The 20375-nt window shown below is 28.7% G+C and overlaps 7 protein-coding genes and 1 pseudogene across 8 annotated transcripts, besides 4 other annotated features; 5 read left to right on the forward strand and 3 right to left on the reverse strand.

The window, feature by feature from the left end:
• Nucleotides 1-277: 277 nt before the first annotated feature.
• On the reverse strand, nt 278-3099 carry TVAGG3_0842070 (protein ubiquitination; the record flags this gene model as incomplete). Its single annotated transcript, XM_001320575.1, has 1 exon — nt 293-1558. The coding sequence occupies one exon, from the start codon at nt 1556-1558 to the stop codon at nt 293-295; it is 1266 nt and encodes a 421-aa protein (XP_001320610.1).
• A 64-nt stretch (nt 3100-3163) lies between these two features.
• On the forward strand, nt 3164-5851 carry TVAGG3_0842080 (ribonuclease inhibitor domain-containing protein; the record flags this gene model as incomplete). The annotated part of the gene is made up of 1 exon (XM_001320574.1): nt 4321-5232. One exon carries the CDS (start codon nt 4321-4323, stop codon nt 5230-5232), a length of 912 nt encoding a protein of 303 aa, XP_001320609.1.
• Nucleotides 5852-6848: 997 nt separating this feature from the next.
• TVAGG3_0842090 (antigen BSP-related family) lies at nt 6849-10061 on the forward strand (the record flags this gene model as incomplete). The annotated part of the gene is made up of 1 exon (XM_001320573.1): nt 6849-10061. One exon carries the CDS (start codon nt 6849-6851, stop codon nt 10059-10061), a length of 3213 nt encoding a protein of 1070 aa, XP_001320608.1.
• A 1698-nt stretch (nt 10062-11759) lies between these two features.
• Nucleotides 11760-11787: a terminal%2Cinverted (terminal inverted repeat of Mariner transposon ID:TVAGG3_0842100).
• Nucleotides 11760-13064: a mobile genetic element.
• Nucleotides 11856-12984, forward strand: TVAGG3_0842110 (annotated as a pseudogene). Its single transcript has one exon. A coding segment is annotated over exon 1 (1129 nt).
• Nucleotides 13037-13064: a terminal%2Cinverted (terminal inverted repeat of Mariner transposon ID:TVAGG3_0842100).
• Nucleotides 13065-13973: 909 nt separating this feature from the next.
• Nucleotides 13974-15074, forward strand: TVAGG3_0842120 (antigen BSP-related family; the record flags this gene model as incomplete). Its single annotated transcript, XM_001320572.1, has 1 exon — nt 13974-15074. The coding sequence occupies one exon, from the start codon at nt 13974-13976 to the stop codon at nt 15072-15074; it is 1101 nt and encodes a 366-aa protein (XP_001320607.1).
• Nucleotides 15075-15681: 607 nt separating this feature from the next.
• On the reverse strand, nt 15682-18043 carry TVAGG3_0842130 (uncharacterized protein; the record flags this gene model as incomplete). Its single annotated transcript, XM_001320571.1, has 1 exon — nt 15843-18023. One exon carries the CDS (start codon nt 18021-18023, stop codon nt 15843-15845), a length of 2181 nt encoding a protein of 726 aa, XP_001320606.1.
• A 344-nt stretch (nt 18044-18387) lies between these two features.
• Nucleotides 18388-18527: a mobile genetic element.
• Nucleotides 18528-18595: 68 nt separating this feature from the next.
• TVAGG3_0842160 (UV excision repair protein RAD23 family) lies at nt 18596-19486 on the reverse strand (the record flags this gene model as incomplete). The annotated part of the gene is made up of 1 exon (XM_001320570.1): nt 18599-19486. One exon carries the CDS (start codon nt 19484-19486, stop codon nt 18599-18601), a length of 888 nt encoding a protein of 295 aa, XP_001320605.1.
• Nucleotides 19487-19565: 79 nt separating this feature from the next.
• TVAGG3_0842170 (mRNA splicing, via spliceosome) lies at nt 19566-20341 on the forward strand (the record flags this gene model as incomplete). Its single annotated transcript, XM_001320569.1, has 1 exon — nt 19578-20054. One exon carries the CDS (start codon nt 19578-19580, stop codon nt 20052-20054), a length of 477 nt encoding a protein of 158 aa, XP_001320604.1.
• Nucleotides 20342-20375: the final 34 nt, after the last annotated feature.

Consider the following 20375-nt stretch of genomic DNA (forward strand, 5'->3'; position numbering starts at 1 on the left):
TTTGAATATTTTTTGTCATGTTAGTGAACCCTTAATCTTGAATATTATCAGTTGCATCAATATCTTGAACATTCTATATAATTCTGTCTATATCATAAACAATGACATCACTTAAGTAATAATATTGGACCTTTTTTTTCAATTAAAATTAGATTTTCCTTAAAATGTCTGTTCATGTGGTAATCTGCATGTCAGAAAAATAAAATTAAAATTAAGAAAATAAAAATAAAATAAAAAAAAATAAAAATAAAATAAAATAAAAATAAAAAAAACAATTATTTTTATGGTGTATCTATTGTTTGGGACTTCTGACTTTTCTACGTACCTTTCCAGCTGGTGAAGGAGGGATTGGATCCAAATGTTCGAACGGCAATTCTATCATTGAATTTCCCTCAGTTGTAAGAATTGATTGACTTTCCATAATAACAGATGAATTCTCAGGTGGTAACTCACCTTCTATTAAGCTTTGTGCTCCAGAAACCGGTCTACTTCTATGGGATCTCCTTAATCTTCTTGGTTTATTTGAAGAACTATTTTTTCCTTCTATCAATTTTTTAAGATTTTGAATTTCTTCATTTTCTTTTGTATGTTTTTGTGCTTTGATATCGATCTTCTGTTGTAATTCAGCTCTCATTTGTTCTATCTCTTCATTATGATTCTTGATAATAGTTTCGGTTAGTTTTTCAAATGATTTCAAAATATTTAAATTATTAGCTTTTGTTTTTTCTTCAAAATCCTTTTCTAGCTTTGCTTTGTATTTAGTAAGCATTTTCTTTGTTGTTTCCATGTTTTTGGATTTGATTTCTTCAATTTCTTTGTTATGTTGAGAAATTAAATCTTCTTTTTCTTTTTTCATCTTGTCTTCGAATTGTTTTATATTTTCTTCGAACTTTAATAATTGGTCTTTCATCATTTTGTCCTTTCTCCGAAAGTTATGTTGGATTTCTTTAATTTCGGTGGTTTTCTTTATGATAATGCTTTGAAACTCATTGTTTTGATGTTCAAGATCTTGTATTTGGTTTTGATATTGTTCGAGTCTCTGTAAAAGTTCGTGAATTTCTGATGAATTTTTTTCATTTTGATCACTAATTTCTCGTTTCAGATTCAAATTTTGATGCATTAAATTTTCAATTTGCTTCTTCAAATCTATAATTTGTTGTTTGTATTTGTGTTCTAAGTGTTTTTTGAGATTATTTTCGATATCTGAGATGAATTTAGCTTTTTGTTTGCTTATTGTATCAACGGTAACTGTAAGAGGGTGTATTTTGATGATATTTGAAATTCGTTTTAAAACTTCAAAACATAAATCAAAATTTTCTGGTTCTTTAATTGATGAATGCTTAAGAATTTCGTTTTCATCATCATTGCTATATTCGCTATTAAGTTTATGAATATTATCGAAGATATCAACGAAATATTTTGTAGGAAGTTTGCAAAGATCAAGAATTTGAATCAATTGATTAGGAGTACGCACTTTAAAAAAGTTCTCATTGTTATGCCATGAATCTACATCATCTGCTATCGATTTATAATCAATGTTAACTCCTGCATTGGTCATGTGAAAATGTTGGCTTTTTTTAATTTAAAAATTAATACACTATGCATGTCTATATACTTATGATATAAAAAAATTTTAACTCATTTTCTTTCAAATTTTAGATCAAATTATTCAACAACTCCTTTCCGGAAGTGAAAATTAAAGGCAATGGAAAATAATCTGTTATAAAGTCAAGTGGACAATCAACATTTACATTTAGAGATAGAAACACAGCTTACTGAAAAGAAATACCCATTAATTGTTTTTCTAGTTCATCAATTCAGCGATTTATTGCAGATGATTATCTCTCAAAAACTTGGTCGTACGCTTTTACTTCTTGTAGGAGCTTTAACTCCTTAATTATTCCGAAAGTACAAACAATTTTAGATTATATATTTAAAAAATGTGCAAATCTTGATCATATATCATTACCTTTATTAGTATCATCAATGGGACATTATTGTTTTGCTACATGTTCAAAAATATTTTTGAAAACTCAAGCTTTGCGATTAAATGTAAATAGATCAAAGAAGTATTTTATTTTATGAATGATATTTTAAATTATTTTAAATGTTAATTTGTAATATATCAGTAAATCAGAATTATGAAGTTTTTTATAATTTAGAAGAATTTTGTTCAATCACAAGTGATATTGTTAATGAATCAATTAATAAAATATCATATTTATCTGATTATGTCATTAATGCAAATTTTTCTAAATGTACGAAGATAACATCAACAGGAACAGTTTTTAAAGGTTTAGCAAATCTTGAAACACTTATTTTACCACCTTCAATTACTCGCATTGAAAGTAGTTCATTTTATAATTGTATTAAATTAAAAACATTAGAACCATTAAACAATGTCAATTTTATTGGTAATTCTGCATTTTATAATTGTATATCATTAAAAGAACTTCATGATTTAAATAGTTTAGAAATTATTTCAGGTGGTGGATTTTATCAATGTAAAAATTTAACTAAATTAAGCGGTCTTATTAATTTGAAAACAATTGAATCTTCTGCATTTTATGAATGTATTAGCTTAATTCAATTGGAAAATCTAAATAATTTAACGATTATTGGTAATTCAGCATTTTATAATTGCTATAATTTAACAATAAGTTCTGATCTTAATAAATTAACAACTATAGGTCAATATGCATTTTTTAATTGTTATAAAATTTTTGTTCATTTTATAATTGTGCATCATTAAAAGAACTTCATTGTTTACATTCATTAAAAGAAATTAACACAGGTCGAAGTACTTCACCATTTTTCGGAAGTGGTATTGAATTTTTATATGATTTAAATAGCTTAGATTCTATTCCAATAAATGGATTTTATAATTGTTTTAAATTAAAAGGATTATTTAATTTAACATCAAATTTAACAATTATTTATTCATCCGCATTCAGTAATTGTTCTAATTTAATAACTGTTGAAAATCTTGAAAAATTAACAACAATTAAATATAATGCATTTTATAATTGTCATTGCTTGGTAAATATATCAAATTTGCATAATGTAATAACTATTGAAAATAATGCATTTTATAATTGCTATAGTTTGGTAAATATTTCAACTTTCTATGATTTAACAACAATTGGAATTGAAGCATTTTATAATTGTATTAATTTAAAATTTATTTCAAATCTTCATAATGTCAAAAAAATTGAAAAACAAACTTTTTATAATTGTATTAATTTATTAAATATTTCATATCTATGTAACGTAACAACAATACATTATAAGGCATTTTATAATTGTACATCATTAAAAGTACTTCGTGATTTATTTTCATTAACAGATATTGAAATTTACAAAAATTGTTGGTATCCAGGTGGTTATTATTGTGATCGTTATTATGAATATTTTTCAGCATTTCTTGGAAGTTCTATCGAATATTTATATGACTTAAATAGTTTACAAATTATTCCACATCAAGCATTTGAAAATTGTAATAACTTAATAGGACTTTATAATTTAACTAAATTAATAACAATCCAATATAAAGCCTTTTATAATTGTTATAATTTAACAACTATTGCAAATCTTGACAATTTATTAACAATAGAAAATAATGCATTTTATAATTGCTATAATTTAACAACTGTTGAAAGTCTTAATAACTTAGAAACAATTGGTGACGGTGCATTTTCTAATTGTTATAAAATAAATAAACTTGACATTTCTACAAAAATAAAAAATATTGGTTACAGTGCATTTTCTGATTGTCATAATTTGGTATGTATTAAAAATCTTAATAATTTCATCACAATTAAAGAAAGAACATTTTATAATTGTTACAATTTAGTTAATGTTTCATATTTGTATAATTTAAAAACAATTGAAAATAAAGTCTTTTATAATTGTTATAATTTAAAGAATTTTTCAAATCTTAATAATTTAACAACTATTGGCTACTCGGCATTTTATAATTGTACATCATTAAAAGAACTTCGTGGATTATATTCATTAAAAAATATTGAAATTTATGATGTTTATTATAGAGGTTATCATTATTCATCATTTAATGGCAGTTCTATTGAATATTTGTATGATTTAAATAGTTTAGAAATAATACCAAAATATGCATTTTATAATTGTGATAGCCTAAAATCTTTAAATAATTTAACAAAATTAACCTTTATTGGTAATTATTCATTTTATAATTGTTTTAATTTAATAAGTTTAAATTATATTTCTCAAATAATTTCAATTTGTAATTATGCATTTTATAACTGTTCTAATTTAAAAACTATCGAAAATCTAAATTATTTAATGATAATAGAAGAATATACATTTTATAACTGCACCAATTTAGAATTTCTCTCAAATTTGTATAATTTAACAACAATAAAGAGTTATGCATTTTATAATTGTTATAATTTAAAGAATATTTCAAATCTTAATAATTTAACAACCCTAGGCTATTCTGTATTTTATAATTGTTCATCATTAAAAGAACTTCATTGTTTATATTCATTGAAAAATATTAAAGTAAATTATGATGACAAATATTGGAATTCTTTCTATTATGAGTCACCGTTCAAAGGAAGTTCATTTGAATATTTATATGATTTAAATAGTTTAGAAATAATACCAGATTATGCATTTTATAAATGTGATAAGTTAAAAGGAATTTATAATTTAACAAAATTAACAAGTATTGGCAAACAAGCATTTAGATATTGTTATAATTTAACAGATATAAATACAATGTCTCATTTAATTTCAATTGGTGAATTAGCATTTTCAAGCTGTAGTAAATTCAATGGAACTTTAGATTTTTATAATGATGTTAATATATCTCAATATGCATTTTCTTCTTGTCATTTGATTAAAGAAGTAATATTTAGAGGTTCTATAATTTCAGTTCAATCTTATTCCTTCTCCCAAATTGCAAATATATCAATTTATCATCCAATAAAATTGTATTCTACAATTGTTAATAACAAAGAAAACATTGATATTTATTATTATGGAAAAGCAGTTCCATTAAATGATACTGGATCAAACAATTTAATTTATTCAATTGCATCCAATGTTTATGTTCTTTGTGATTACAAATCAACAGAATTTTATGGTCATGAAGTTAAATATTTGTCATGTAAAATTAATAAATTAACTAAAATTATTGATACAACAACTAAAATTTCTTTTTTAGATTTATTCTGTTGTCTTAATAATTAAAACTTAACTTTATATTAAAAATATTTAATTATTAAATTTGCACATATAAAAGTTATATATAATTACATACAAATTTTATTTACGCCCATCTGACATTAATTCGATTTTTTTGACAATTGACATGAAACATCATTGAAAATTAACATGTCATAATGGTGCAAGTGCACCCTTAAGTTCAAGTGTGGGTGTTATATTAGTTCATTTTTGAGCTCGTATTGATATGTAGAGGATAATTGATATGGATTATGTATTGTACCCAGAAATTCGACGAATGTTTAAGAGTATCACTTATGGCATCATGACATTTTTTGTCAAATGTCAAAATAAGCAATGAGTTCATATTTCATAATTCGATGTCCCAAGAATAAAGAACACACAAATGGGATATTCAAATTATTGTTTTTCTCAATCTTCTATTCAAATATTTTCATCTGATGATTCACTATTACAAATCGGATCTTATGCATTTTCTTCATGTCCAAACTTATATTCAATCAACATTCCAAAAGTTAAGACCATTTCTGAATTCTAATTTTCAGGGTGCAACAATTTAACATAAATTTACCTTCCTGGAACAATTTCAACAATTGGTGATAATTGTTTTGAATCATGTCCAATCTTACAAACCATTACATTTGGAAACTCAATAAAATTAATAATGCTGTAAAGGTAAAATTTAGTTGTTTTTCAAGTATTGATTCCTTAACAAATTTACTAAAGAGTACTGAATTTGGCTTAATCGAATTTTTCTACTTTTCTTTCAAATTTTAGATCAAATTTTTAATCAGAATTCTTCATCAACAAACTCCTATCCGGAAGTGAAAGGTGGTCTCATAAAAGATCCAGATGATAACTTTCTTTATTAATATGATATAAATAGAAATGTTTTATTCATAATCTTTGTTATTTTTTTATAAAAAAAATTGATTGAATAGTTTACAAAAAATCTGAAAATAAAAAAATTACATGTCTCATAACCCCTAATACTATCAATTATTTCGAATGATTCAGAAATTCAAAATATTCACTGAGCTAATACAAATAATTGAATTATAATTAATAATTATTTTTTAACTTAAGTCCTGAGCCTGGGGATTATTCTTTTAACATTATACTGGAAACAATATACGTAAAATTGATCAATACTGCATGCAATAATGGAAAGAAATCTTATGGCAACAGGATATGAAATCAAAAATAATGGCATTGGAAAATATACTGTTACAAAGTCAAATGGACAATCAACATTTACTTTTAGAGATAGAAATGATGTTTCTGAAGTTAATACAATTTATTGTACAGAAATACCTGATTATTGTTTTTCTAGTTCATCAATTCAGCGATTTATTGCAGATAATTATCTTTCAAAAATTGGAACATATGCATTTTCTTCTTGTAAGAACTTAAATTCCTTAATTATTCCAAAGGGGTATTATTATTGTCGTCTGGCGGTTTTAGACGACAATGCGAATTTTCAAATAATAGTATTTTTAGCCAGATAAAGAGCTGCTCCATATATCATGAGTGTTTGCACACTATATGCATAGATGGAATTGATGTTCTTCCTTTATTTAGGTATCAAAAACATGCTTTTAAAATCCGTTTTTTAGACGACAATGATAATTTCGTCACTTTTCCAGACGACAATGATAATTTGGTCACTTTTCCCAGACGACAATAAAACATCCTCTATTCCAAAAGTACAAACAATTTTAGATTATGCATTTAAAGAATGTTCAAATCTTGATAATGTTTTATTTCCTTCATCAGTGTCATCAATCAATCATTATTGTTTTGCTTCATGCTCAAATTTACATACAATTGTTTTTGTGAATTCAAGCTCAGCGATTAATTTCGGTTCGAAATGCTTTTCAAATTGTCCTGCTTTAGATTCAATTACTTTTGGAAGTGTTATATTTAGTTCCACAAGATTTGAAGAATGTACAGCCCTCAATACAATTAATTTAAGTTTGTTCTCGAGTATTGATTATTTGCGTAATATCTTAAAGTCTATTACAATTAACTACATTAATTATGATGACTTTAATGTTAATTCCGACTTTTCATTCTTTTCGAATTATACTGTTCTTGAAAATTTTACGAGTTATGGGCCAGTAATATTATCAAGCAAGTTTCCTTATTTTAAAAATTGCCCAGCCATTGAAAGATTTGAAGTGTTTGAAACTTTGTCAATATATCATTGGCCCAGAGACATACTCCGTTTGGATTTTTTTGAAATAACTTACCTCAAAAACACAAAGATAATTAAAATGGATAGATTAAATATTTCGGGGTTATATGCTTTCGGTTCAATTGATTTAAGTTCTGCAGAGTTAATTTACATAAACAAGAACCAAGGGGATAGAATGCCAATATTTATATCAAATCATTTGGTTGAGCTGTCATTACCTTTTATATTAATAGATTTACTAAGAAAAAATACTGATTTATCAAATCTTACAAAAGTTCAAATTTTTGAAGGCGGAGCTGAAATCACTGAACACTTTTTTTCAAATTGCATTAATTTAAAGGAGTTTTCTGTGATTTCAACTTCATCCTTTCATATAGTTTATGTTAATGAAGAATGCTTTCAAAATTGCAAATCAATTGCTACGTTTAATTGCTCTTTTGTAGTTAAATCTTCTGCAGTTTTCAAAAATTGCTATTCCCTTCAGAAAATTACGATTCATAACTTTTATGATGACAGAATACGTGAAAATATGTTTTATAACTGTGCTTCTCTTCAAAATTTAATCATTATTTCTTCAGATAAGCATTTAGTAGTCCAAAGTTATGCATTTTATAACTGTCGTTCTCTCACAAATATATCTACTTTAAAAAGCGTTGATCGTAGTGCATTTTATGGATGTGAATCCCTTGAATATATTAATTTAGAGGGATATATTCCATATTATGCATTTTATAATTGTACATCTCTTAGATATATTAATTTCACTGGAAATGTCGAGGATTATGGTTTATTTGGATGCTCATCACTGAAAAACATTTCAGCAACATATGGTGTCAGTAATTACGCACTTGCAGGATGCACCAATTTAGAATGTGCATATTTTGATGAGTATATTGGTGAATGTGCATTCAAAGATTGCATAAATCTTCGATCAATTAACTACACTAAATTGACTCAAATCGGAAATAACGCGTTTTTTAATTGTTTATATCTTTCCATTGATTTTAACACTCTGAAGGAATGCACTATTAGATCAAATTCCTTTAATGGCTTAAGCAATTCAACATTTGACAATTATATTCCGAAAACTTCTCATTTTGAATTTCTACAAGCTCCAACAAATATTACAATAATTATAAGTTCAGAGGTAACTACGATAAATGAAAACATGTTTTCAGGATTGAGTTCGATCGTTGAAGTTAATATTCCTAATAGTGTCTCAACAATAGGACAAGGTGTATTTTCAAATTGCATAAATCTTCGAAAGGCAACATTATCCAGTTTGATTTCTTCTATTCCAGATGACTTATTCTCTGGATGTGTTAATTTGGAAGTAGTCATTGTAAACACTATTTCTACAATTGGAAATTATGCATTTTCCGATTGTTATAATTTGCAAAAAATAGAATTTTCAAATAATCCAGATCCAACTAAATATTTGCTGCCAATTAATTTAATCAGCATAGGTCATCATGCGTTTGAATATTGTTATTCAATTGAGAAACTTTTCTTAGGGAATTTGCTGCAAACAATAGGAAATAGTTCATTTATAAACTGTCAAATTACAAAAGTAGAATTTGGAAACGCATTGACATCAATCGGAAGCTATGCATTTTATAACTGCACTCTAATTGATAATTTGATTTTCTTTGATAATTTGGAAACTATCGGCAATTATTCTTTCTACAATTGTTGCTCAGTTGAAAAAATCGTTTTTGGAAAGAACTTAATATCAATCGGAGATTATGCATTCTTTAATTCTCCGTTAATAGAATCTATTGAAATTCCTTCAAATGTCGAAAAGATTGGACAATCTGCATTTTGTGTGTGCAAAAGCTTGAAATCTTTTATATGCAATACAAGTAAAATTCAAATTATTGAAACAAATCTATTGGCATTTTGTATTTCTTTAGAACTTATAGCAATGCCAAATACTGTTACTGAGATTCAAGATGGTTCATTCTTAAATTGTAAAAATTTATCTTCAGTTACTATCCCTCAGTTGACTGAGTCTATTGGAAAGCAAGCATTTCATTCATGTTCAAATATATCTGATATTTTCTTAGGCGATAATTTGAAACACATTGGAGATGAAGCATTTTATAGATGTAATAAACTTAAGGATGTTAAATTCCCAACTAACTTAATTGATATAGTTAAAAATGCATTCTTCAGTTGCTACGAATTTAAAGAAGTAAAATTTCCAAATAATATGTATTCAATAGGAGAAGGCGTATTGAGGTCGTGCTTTAATATTATATCTGTTACAATTTCAAGGAATTGTAAGGTTGGAGTTAATGCATTCGAAGGTTGTCGCAATCTTGTTTTGGTTCATTTAGGAGGAAACTCTATGTTTTCTCAAAATAGTTTTGATAGTTCTGCAAATCACTCTATTTCAATCATTTATTCAGGCAATCAAGACACATTTGATAATCATCATCTTTTGGAAATCCAGAGAATCCAAAAAGATATCAAAGTAACTTGTGAATATAGTCTGGAAAAGTATTGTGAAATTGTTGTCATAAAGCCAATAGCATGTTCTGATAAAGACTGTAGAGAAATTGAAAAAATGAGTTGTGCAAAATTTCCTAAACAAATCCTTGCAGCATCCGCCCATATTATATTTAGTAAAAAATAAAAATCTTTTTCATTTATTTATTTTCAACTAAATTTTTACTCATTTGTCTTATCTGAATACTATATTCAAATGCTGATATAATTTCCTTTAGAGTTGCATGTGAATGTAATAATCAATCCAATGAATTCAAAAATATATCAAATTTATGAAAATTCCTAATAACATTGCTATTGAAGTACTAAGAAAGAATGTAATGTCATTGGAAAATGTATAAATCAAGTTTCAGTAATAAAATCAAATGGCACTTTTTGTCAATTTACAAAATAAGCAATGAACAAGTCTTAATATTGAACAATCTCGTGTAATATTTACACGAGTACATATTTCATAATTCGATATCCCAAGAATAAAGAGCACTCCAATAAATAGAATTCTAAACGAAGATAATTATGATATTCAAAATGATGGTAATGGAAAGTATACTGTTACAAAGTCAAGTGGTACATCAGCATTTGATTTTCGTAATAATAATGATGTTCATGAAGTTACAACAGTTGGGTGTACAGAAATTCCAAGTTATTGTTTTTATCAATCTTCTATTCAAATATTTTCATCTGATGATTCACTATTACAAATTGGATCTTATGCATTTTCTTCATGTCCAAACTTATATTCAATCAATATTCCAAAAGTTAACACCATTTCCGAATTCTCTTTTTCAGGATGCAACAATTTAACAAGCATTTCACTTCCTGGAACAATCTCAACAATTGGTGATAATTGTTTTGAATCATGTTCAATCTTACAAACCATTACATTTGGAAACTCAAGTGAAACAGCTAATTTCGGATCCAAATGTTTTCGTGATTGTGCCACCTTAAATTGTGTTACATTTGGAAGCGTCTTCTTCAGTGAAACTACTTTTGAAGAATGCACTTGTCTCAATAAAATTATTATTGCAGGAAAGACAAAATTGAGTTGTTTTTTAAGCATTAATTCATTACGAGAGCTACTTAAAAGTATTGAAATTAACTTAATTGAATATGATATTGATTATATTGATTATATTGATTATCAGATTGATTTTATGTGCGAATTTTCAAAACTCGAGAATTTTACTTCACTATCTGACTTACAAGATCTAGGATATACACGATTCTTTTGCAATTGCCCTTCACTTTATAAGTTTGAATCGTTCGGGGAAATTTATTTAAATAGTTTTTATGTTCCTTTTTCGGACACAAAAATAAAGATTTTGACCATTAATCAAATTGTGACATACGCAGAATCACCTATTGAATTTACAAAATATGCTGAATATTTAGATTTTAAGTATATGAATAACTATAGAGGATACTATGTTTCAAATAGAATAATTTAACTATGTTTAAACCAATCTATGTTAGATATTTTGCAAAAATTTGAAACAGATAATTTCCCAAACTTGGTCTCACTACAATTTTATGGAAATACTATATCTATACCCGAAAAATATTTTGCTAACAGCCCCAAGTTAATCAAAATTTCTTTTAAAGAAAAAGAATCGAAACAAGTGATGCATGTACATTACAAATCTTTTGCTAATTGTATATCTCTTACTATGATTGATTGCGATGTTATCCTTGGAGATTGGGAATATACAGATGGATTTATTAATTGCACCTCATTGGAATACATAACATTAGTGGATTATTATGATTACATAATATATAATTCATTTTATGGGTGTATCAAACTTAAAAATGTTATAATTAAATATAGGGTGTCCAAAGGTGCGTTTAGCACAGCGCTCTATATGAGACTATTAAAGGAGATATATGCTAATTATAAATATATAATAAAAAATATGAATATATGTATATGATGAGTATGTTGTATTTTGGCGCCATGCCGGGATATAAAATGAATTTTGAGACAAGAGGCGGTTTCGCGGGAAATTTTGGCGGGATTTTTTTCATTTTTTTAATGAATCATAAAGAAAACATCCTCGCTCTTGCAAAAAAAATGCAAAGACTGTAAAAAAATCTACGAGACATTGGTAAAATGCTTCGGTATGGATGCTCCTAGCTATTCCACTGTAACGTATCATGTTAGGATGTATCACTTCATGAACAAAAAGGCGCCCATCATAAAAATTGACAAAAAATCGCCGGATCAAAGAAAAATCAAAGCAATTCTTCAAGCGCTAGATGAAGACCCAAGAGCATCACTCAGAAGGATAGAGGAGATGACAAAGATACCACGTACAACAGTCAGTTATTATCTGCACAATTATTTGAACTACAAACTAGCGTATACACGTTGGGTTCCGCACAACCTTAATTCAGTTCAAAAAAAATCTAGAGTCCAATCTTCGAAAGAGCTCCTCTCTATATTGGGTGCGTATCAATCCAAGAAGTTTCGCTTTTTAGTAACAGGGGACGAGTCTTGGTTTCAATATGCAACAGAAGCCAAAATCATGTGGATCCCGAAGGATGAAAATCCGCAAACATTCCCGAAGAAAAAAATTGACACACCAATGATGATGTTGTCGGTTTTTTGGGGCGTGAATGGCATCATCGCAATTGATATTCTTCAAAAACCTAATACGATGAATGCTCAGTATCTAATTGACAATGTTCTTACTCAAATTATCAATTCTGATGAGTTTGAGAAATCCAAACAACAAAAACAAAAGTTTGCAATTCATTTTGATAATTCAAGAGTTCACAAAAGTCATAAGGTAATGAATTACTTGGTGGAAAACAATGTCAAAGTTGTTCCAAACCCAATTTATTCACCTGATATTGCACCCTCTGACTTTTATTTATTCGGCACGCTAAAAAAGAGAGCTGAAGGACGCGAATTCGCGAGTCCAGATGATCTTGAAAATTTTGTAAGAGAGCAATTTGAGCAATTTTCTCATGATGATTTAAAGCGTGTCTTTCAAGCCTGGATCGATCGCTGCGAACGCGTGATTGAATCCAATGGTGATTATATTTAAATAAACTTTATATATATGTAACTTGTTTATTTCTATTCGCAGTATTCAGGTTTGTGCTAAACACACCTTTGGACACCCTATATAAATCCAATATACGTCCTATTAGTATTTATAGCAACGTATTTTATAATTGTATTTCCCTAGTCAATTTAACATTTGAAATTGGTAATGTTGATGATTACGCATTTTATAATTGTTCATCCCTTGAAACTATCAATGCAAATGGTTATTTAGGAAGTTCAGCTTTGTCCAATTGCATATCTCTTAAAAATGCCACCATTTCTGGAGATGTTGGTGGTTATGCATTCTCTAATTGTACTTCTCTTGAATTCGTCAGTGGTTTTGGTAATGTTTATGGGTTCTCATTTTATAATTGCATATCTCTTAAAAATATCACCATTTCTGGAAGTGTTGGTGATTATGCATTCTCTAATTGTTCATCTCTTGAATTCATTAGTTGTTCTGGTGCTGTTTCTACTTTCTCATTTTATAATTGCATAAATCTTAAAAATGCCACTATTTCTGGAAGTGTTGGTGATTATGCATTCTCTAATTGTTCATCTCTTGAATTCGCCTGTTGTTCTGGTACTATTTCTAGTTTCGCATTTTATAATTGTATAAATCTTAAAAATATTACAACCGGAAATGTTCTAGAAAATGCTTTTGCTGGATGTTCATCCCTTGTAACTATCAATGCAAATGGTAATTTAGAACGGTCTGCTTTATCCAATATCCTATCTCTTAAAAATGCCACCGTTTCTGGAAGTGTTGGAGATTATGCATTCTCTAATTGTACTTCACTTGAATTAGTTAATATTTCTGGAACAATAGGTGAATATGCCTTCAAAGATTGTATATCTCTGGCATTATTTCTCTCCAATGGAATTTCAAGTATTAAAACTCATGCATTTTTCAATTGTTCTTCTCTTAAAATTTTAGACTTTTCCATATTTAAATCAAGTAGAATTGAGGGAAGTCCATTTTTTGGTATGGAAGATTTGATTTTTAATAATTTTTCTCCGCATTATCAAGGAAAAAATTTTCTACAAACAATTAAATCGTTAACAATCCATATTAGTTCTGAAATTTCATCAATTGGATCAAATTCTTTGAATTACGTTATATCAATAGTTGAAGTTACTATTCCAGATAGTATTGTAACAATATCTGATCAAGCATTTTCAAATTGCAACAATTTAATTAAGATAACAATCTCAAACTCAATTTCTTCACTTCCTGCAGGTATCTTTTCTGGATGTTCAAAATTAGAATATATTGTAACGAACACATTGATATCAATAGGAAATAATGCTTTTTCTGATTGTTTTTCATTCAAAAAGATCGTTTTTTCGAATAATCCAGATCCAACAAAATATTTTCTACCTCTTGATTTGGTAAGTATTGGTGATAATTCTTTTATTAATTGTTATTCAATCGAAAGTATTACTTTTGGAAATTCATTACAAACAATTGGAGACTCCGCATTTAAAAACTGTGTTATGAATAGTATTGTGTTTGGTAATTTTTTGAACAATATCAAAAATAATGCATTTTATAACTGCAGTCGAATTGAAGAATTACATTTTCCAAGTCAACTAGAAACTATTGGTGAATATGCATTTTCAAACTGTGATCTATTAAAAAGAATTGAATTCAATGATAATCTTTTGAGTATTGGATCATATGCATTCTATAATCTAACTAATTTAGATAACATTGTTATTCCTTCAACAGTTACACAAATCGGATCCAATGCATTTTATTTTTGTAAAAATATGAAATCATTTTCATATAATTCTTGTAAAATAACAGCAGTTGAATATGAAATGTTTGCTTTCTGTAGTGCCCTTGAAGCAGTAGAAATTCCAAATACAGTTAAAAATATTAAAGATAGATCATTCTTCAACTGTAATAATTTGTCTTCAATTACTTTTTCTACTTTAATTGAATCAATTGGAAAGCAAGCATTCTATTGTTGCTACAATATATCCAATGTTATTTTAGGAGATAATCTAAAGCACATTAACGATGAAGCATTTTATAGATGCAGTAGTTTAAAGGATATTAAATTTCCAAAAAAAATTAATTGATATTGGTAAAAGCGCTTTCTCTAATTGTTATGAATTTAAAGAAGTTAAATTCTCAAATAATATGTATTCATTAGGAGAAAGTGTATTGAAGTCATGTTATAACGTTGTATCTGTCACAATATCACGGAATTGCAAAGTTGGTGTTAATGCATTTGAAGGATGTAATAATCTTGTTACAGTTTATTTAGGAGGAAATTCATTATTTTCTCAAAATAGTTTTGATGGTTCTCATTCCAATTCTATATCAATTATTTATTTGGGTAATCAAGACACTATTGATAACAACCATCTTTTAGAAGTCCAAAGAATTCAAAAAGATATTAAAGCTACATGTGAATATGTATATGAAAAATACTGCGATATAACTGTTATTAAACCATCTACTTGTTCTGAGAAAAATTGTGGCGAGATTGAAAAATGCATGTGTCATGCAATCCCTAAGCAAATTTTATCTTCAGCAGTACCATTTCTTTTCAGTAAAACTAAATAAAATATATAAATAGTAAACTTTAAATATACATTAAATTTTCTGGTCTCTAAATTTCCTTTTCCCATGGAGAGAGATTTATTTTCATTCAGTGTAAATGTACTATTTATATTCATGAGCAACAGTACTCTTTCAAAATTGAGATACATGAATATAGAATTAGGATCTCATTGAATGGAGTCAATGAAACAAGAAATGATTTATAAACTTTTTGTTTATTCAAATAAATAAAATAATACAACAACAAATTTAAAAATAAAATAAAAACAAATAAAAAAATATTATCTCTTTGGAATTCCAACGATTACATCAAACAAACTTTGAAGTGCAGGTTTGTATTTTGTCTGCATTTCTTCAATTTTGTTCAATTCTTCTTGAGTTGGCTCAAACTCTAATTGTGGATACAAAGAATACTTTGGCAACAAATAAAATGTCTCATTTGTCAGAATTTCCTTCAAAAGTGGAATAATTCTGTTAAATATGATGTATCCGATCCAAACCAACCTCTCAGGAGACTTTGCAGCGCTATCTATCAGTTTAGTCAGCCCTTGTGTTGGCTCTTTTACGATAGAAGAGAATAATGAAGCCAATGCAGAGGCAAACCACGAAGCAGGACGAAGCTGAAGCCTCTTACATACTACTAATGAGTCACTGTTTTCTTGCCATACGACGTGTTCGAATAAAAGTGAAGCCGCGGTGTGAGATGCAGATCCAACGACCAAAAACTGGGATAAACCATCATCGATGTGAGAAGAGAGTTCTTCGAACACCGATTTTGGCCTTTTGAGGGTCTCTTCGATCGTTTTGACTAAGTTTGAGTAGTCAGATTCGTAATTTGTTTTCGGAAGTAGCTGAAGAAGGTCTCTGCACTCCGATGCGATTCTTCCCTGTAGAGTGGCAATGGTGAACAGCTCAATTACGATGTATTTGAGGTCTTCGTCGAAAGTTTCGTTTAAATTTTCAACTAATTTTCGGATTTCCCCTGGATAAATGGAAACTAGCAGTGGCAGGTCTTTGTGGAGGCGCACGTTATAAAAATTATTCTCTTTATCTTCGATGCTCAGCATTTTTTCCCTCAAATTTTTCGCAGCACTTTTTGCATCTGACTCTGACGTGATTACATAGGACGGGAAAGCAGCTAGTGTTGTCATTAATGAGTTACTCCACTTGTCTACGCCACTGATGATGTTTATTATGATGGTTCTCGACTCATTTATATTTGATAAAACTTCTAAGAGGCGGACTGGGTTGGAACAGATGGCAACAATTATATTGCGTATATCATGAGGTAAATTACGCTTTCCTTCATTCTGTTTCATGATGCCAAGAAGAGATTTCAAAAGATTCATTTTTAATGGCGCAGAAGTACCTAAATAATAAGAACTTAAGAACTCAGCAAAGATGAATAGGGTCGGTTCTGATATTTGAGGGGGTTGTTCAAGCACAGAAGCGATGATATCAATAATTCCATCTGATATAGCGGTGGAATGATGGAGAGGAAGGGCAGCGAGTGAAGCTCTTGCTTCCCTTTGTATTGGATGTGCCCAACATGCAACAGTTCTTAACGCTGCGGCTACAATATCTAAAAATTGAGATGGATCGCCAATTCCTACGGATAAACAATGGCAAATGATGCAGAAGTCACCACTGTGGCTTTGCTTGAGGTATTCGATGGAGTTTTTAATGACATTGTTGAGCATTTCTTGTGTAAATAATTTATACATCCATTTAAGGCTTGTATCGAAGCACATGAGCGTTTCGAAGTTCTGTGAGTTGTTAATATTTTCGATTAAACTTAGAATAAGGTTGAATTCATTTGCATCAATTGGAGATGGACGATGTTCTGATAATCTTTCTAAAAGTAAGAAAAGGGCAGCGCAAAACTCGAATGATACTGGTCCACGTTGCCAAAAATCCATTGCAACTTTGAATACATTGAACAAATGTCGAAGATCTACAATAACGGGCGCTGATCGAAGCAAAGAGTAAGAATATAGTCTAACGATTACAATGGGTGACTGGCAACACATCAGACATGCGTTGTAATATAATGTTAATTCTGGCGAATAAAGTAAATTATTAATTTTTACACTTCGCAAAATCAAAATTTGCTCTACGTCAGCAGCTTCTGAAGAAAGAACTTGGCCTATCAATTCTGTTGCATCTATATTTGTTGGTGAGCCTCCTTGTGGTATCCAAAGACCACTTTGTTTCGTTGTATCGATAATAGGTCGCATTTTTTGCACGTAAACTTGAACAAGAGTCTTGTAAGCGTTATTTGACATGATTTGTCGCTCAGACTGACCAGGAAACTGTGCAACAAACTTTTCTATAATCGGTTGAATTAAAACTACAAAGTCTGACTTAAAATACTTGATGGGATTGAGGTTTTCTGTTATCAGTGATACTGTAAAATAGTATAACTCAAGGAATATCCGTGAATCTTCAAACTCATCGGACATCCTTCAAAAAAAATTTTTTTTTATATCCAAAACGAGTTTTTTTGTTCTTGTAATATATATTAAATACTTTCGATTTCTTCATGAAAGAAATTGTAAAAATGAATAATCATCAAAAATTTAAAAATTTATATAAAGTAAATCGACATAAATCCATGATTAATCGATTTGGAAATGATAATATTATCAATCCTATTATATGCACTAGTTTAAAATTCAATCCATACTTAAAATATCTCCTTATTTCACATAAAAAGTTAATTTTGAATATTAATGATCTAGTATTTGCTTTATCTTGTACATTTAGATTAAGCGAGTCTATTTTCGAATAGTGTTTATAAGAAATAAAAATATATATAACGTTAAGGGTGCCCTATAACGATAATGTAAACATCACAAAATTAACCTTATTAGAACTCGAATGAATGGATTATCCGGATTCGAGTTCTCAATATAATAACCTTAAAAGTGCTTTTCTGAGGGTGGTCTATCGTCTATAGGGCACCCTTAATTAAATAAAAGAAACTCATTATATTTAAATTAAAAACAATGTATAAAAATATAAGAAAAATCATTCATTATCCATGCAAAATGGCCAGCTGATCTATGGCTTTATCTCTATTTTTTCCACATGAGAGATAAATTTGTAAACAAGTAGTAATATCGAAGCCTAAATTGGTCAGAAGGTTAACTTCATGCTTTTCATATGGTTTAAGAAGTTTAAATCTTTGTAAAAATTCGTTTCTTTCCATCATGAATTTTCCTGCGAGATCCTTCCTCTGCTCCTCTATCTTCGAACGGTTACTATCGTACATTTCTTCTATCTCAGAATCTGAATAATCATCATCTTCCGGTAAATCTCCGTTTACAAGAGCATCTGCGGCTATTTCAAGATCGTAATTAGCCATTTCAAGGGCTGCTGGTATGAAATCACTTGGTAAGCACATGTTTTGGAGAAAATGAACTCTATATTCGTAATCATCTGGTTTAGGACGCTTTGGTTCTTCCACAAACAACGGACCACCAAACGCCTTCTTTATTTCTTTGATCTTTTCATTGAATTTTGCTTTTTCTTGGAGTTTTTGTGCTTCTCCTTTTGGATTTTGTGAATCAGAAGCTTTTTTCTCACTTGATTTTTGACGTTTCGGTTTCTGTTTTTGTTTGCTATCGACTTTTTGTTGTTGTTTTTGGTTTTGCTGTTGAGTTGAAGATCGATTTTTAAGTTGCGAAGATTCTGGATCTACCCATCTAATTTCTGCATTATCCTGGAGATTCAATTGTCCAATAGTGAGTGATGAATCTAAAGAAATGTTTTGATACGTTAAATTAATTAATTTTGGATCACAATTCATTCCTTGGCCTAAAACGCGTTTGATAGATTCAATCGAGTTTTTCCCATGAACTTGTAGCTTGTATGATTGTCCAGTGGAAGTTTTGACGCTAATAATAATTTTTTTATCGCCCATGTTAAAAAATAATAAATTTCTGACTTCCCTTCAAAAAAAATTGAAAAAAACTTTACATGTCATAAATTCCATAACTAAAAAAAAATAAAATATGCAAGCTCCAAGAGGATCAAAGCTTTCTAAATTCATAAACTCACGCGTCAAAGTCGTAATTAGCGATCATAGGTATTTCGTTGGTCAAATGCTCGCTTTTGATACACATTCGAATATTGTTTTAAAGGATTGTGAAGAATACAGAAGATTAAATAGGAGGAAGGCCGGCGAACTCCAAGAAGCAAAGAGAAATATTGGCCTTATGATTTTACGTGGAGAAACAGTGCTTCATATCGATATTGTCGGACCCCCACCACCTAATGGAAATAGAATGTCAGCTTCTACTGCTTCATCAGTGCTACAACCTGGTGGCACTCCTGAAAAAGCAAAAGCGAGTGGTTCTGGTCTTGGAAATTTGGAATTACCTGGACAAATGGGTTCATTGGCCAAGCCAGCAATGGGTGTTGGTTTACCAAGTTCATCTTTAGCTGCGTCCGGCCCTCAGATATTACCTTCTTCAAAATTACCACAATAATATTAATTATTCCATCTTACAAAATTTCCATAACTCGTATTTGTGTGTATATACTATATATAGAAATAATGTATTTATAAAATGTTCATATTTTTCTTTTAATTTTATATTTTCCATTCATGGATGAATCTTTGCGCCTTTCCAAAAACAAGATATGATAAATATTATCTTTACAATAACTATATATTGGGCTTCTCTGATATTAAGAATTTCGGAAGTAAAATGAAAAAAAATATCTCCTCTATTTAAATTACTATTTTCGTTAAAGTTATCAAAATAATCAGCTATTCGTTATATATAGTTTAAGCTATTCTCTCCTCT

This window comes from Trichomonas vaginalis, chromosome VI (genome assembly GCF_026262505.1).
Source record: "Trichomonas vaginalis G3 chromosome VI, whole genome shotgun sequence".
In the NCBI taxonomy this organism is placed as follows: Eukaryota; Parabasalia; order Trichomonadida; family Trichomonadidae; genus Trichomonas; species Trichomonas vaginalis.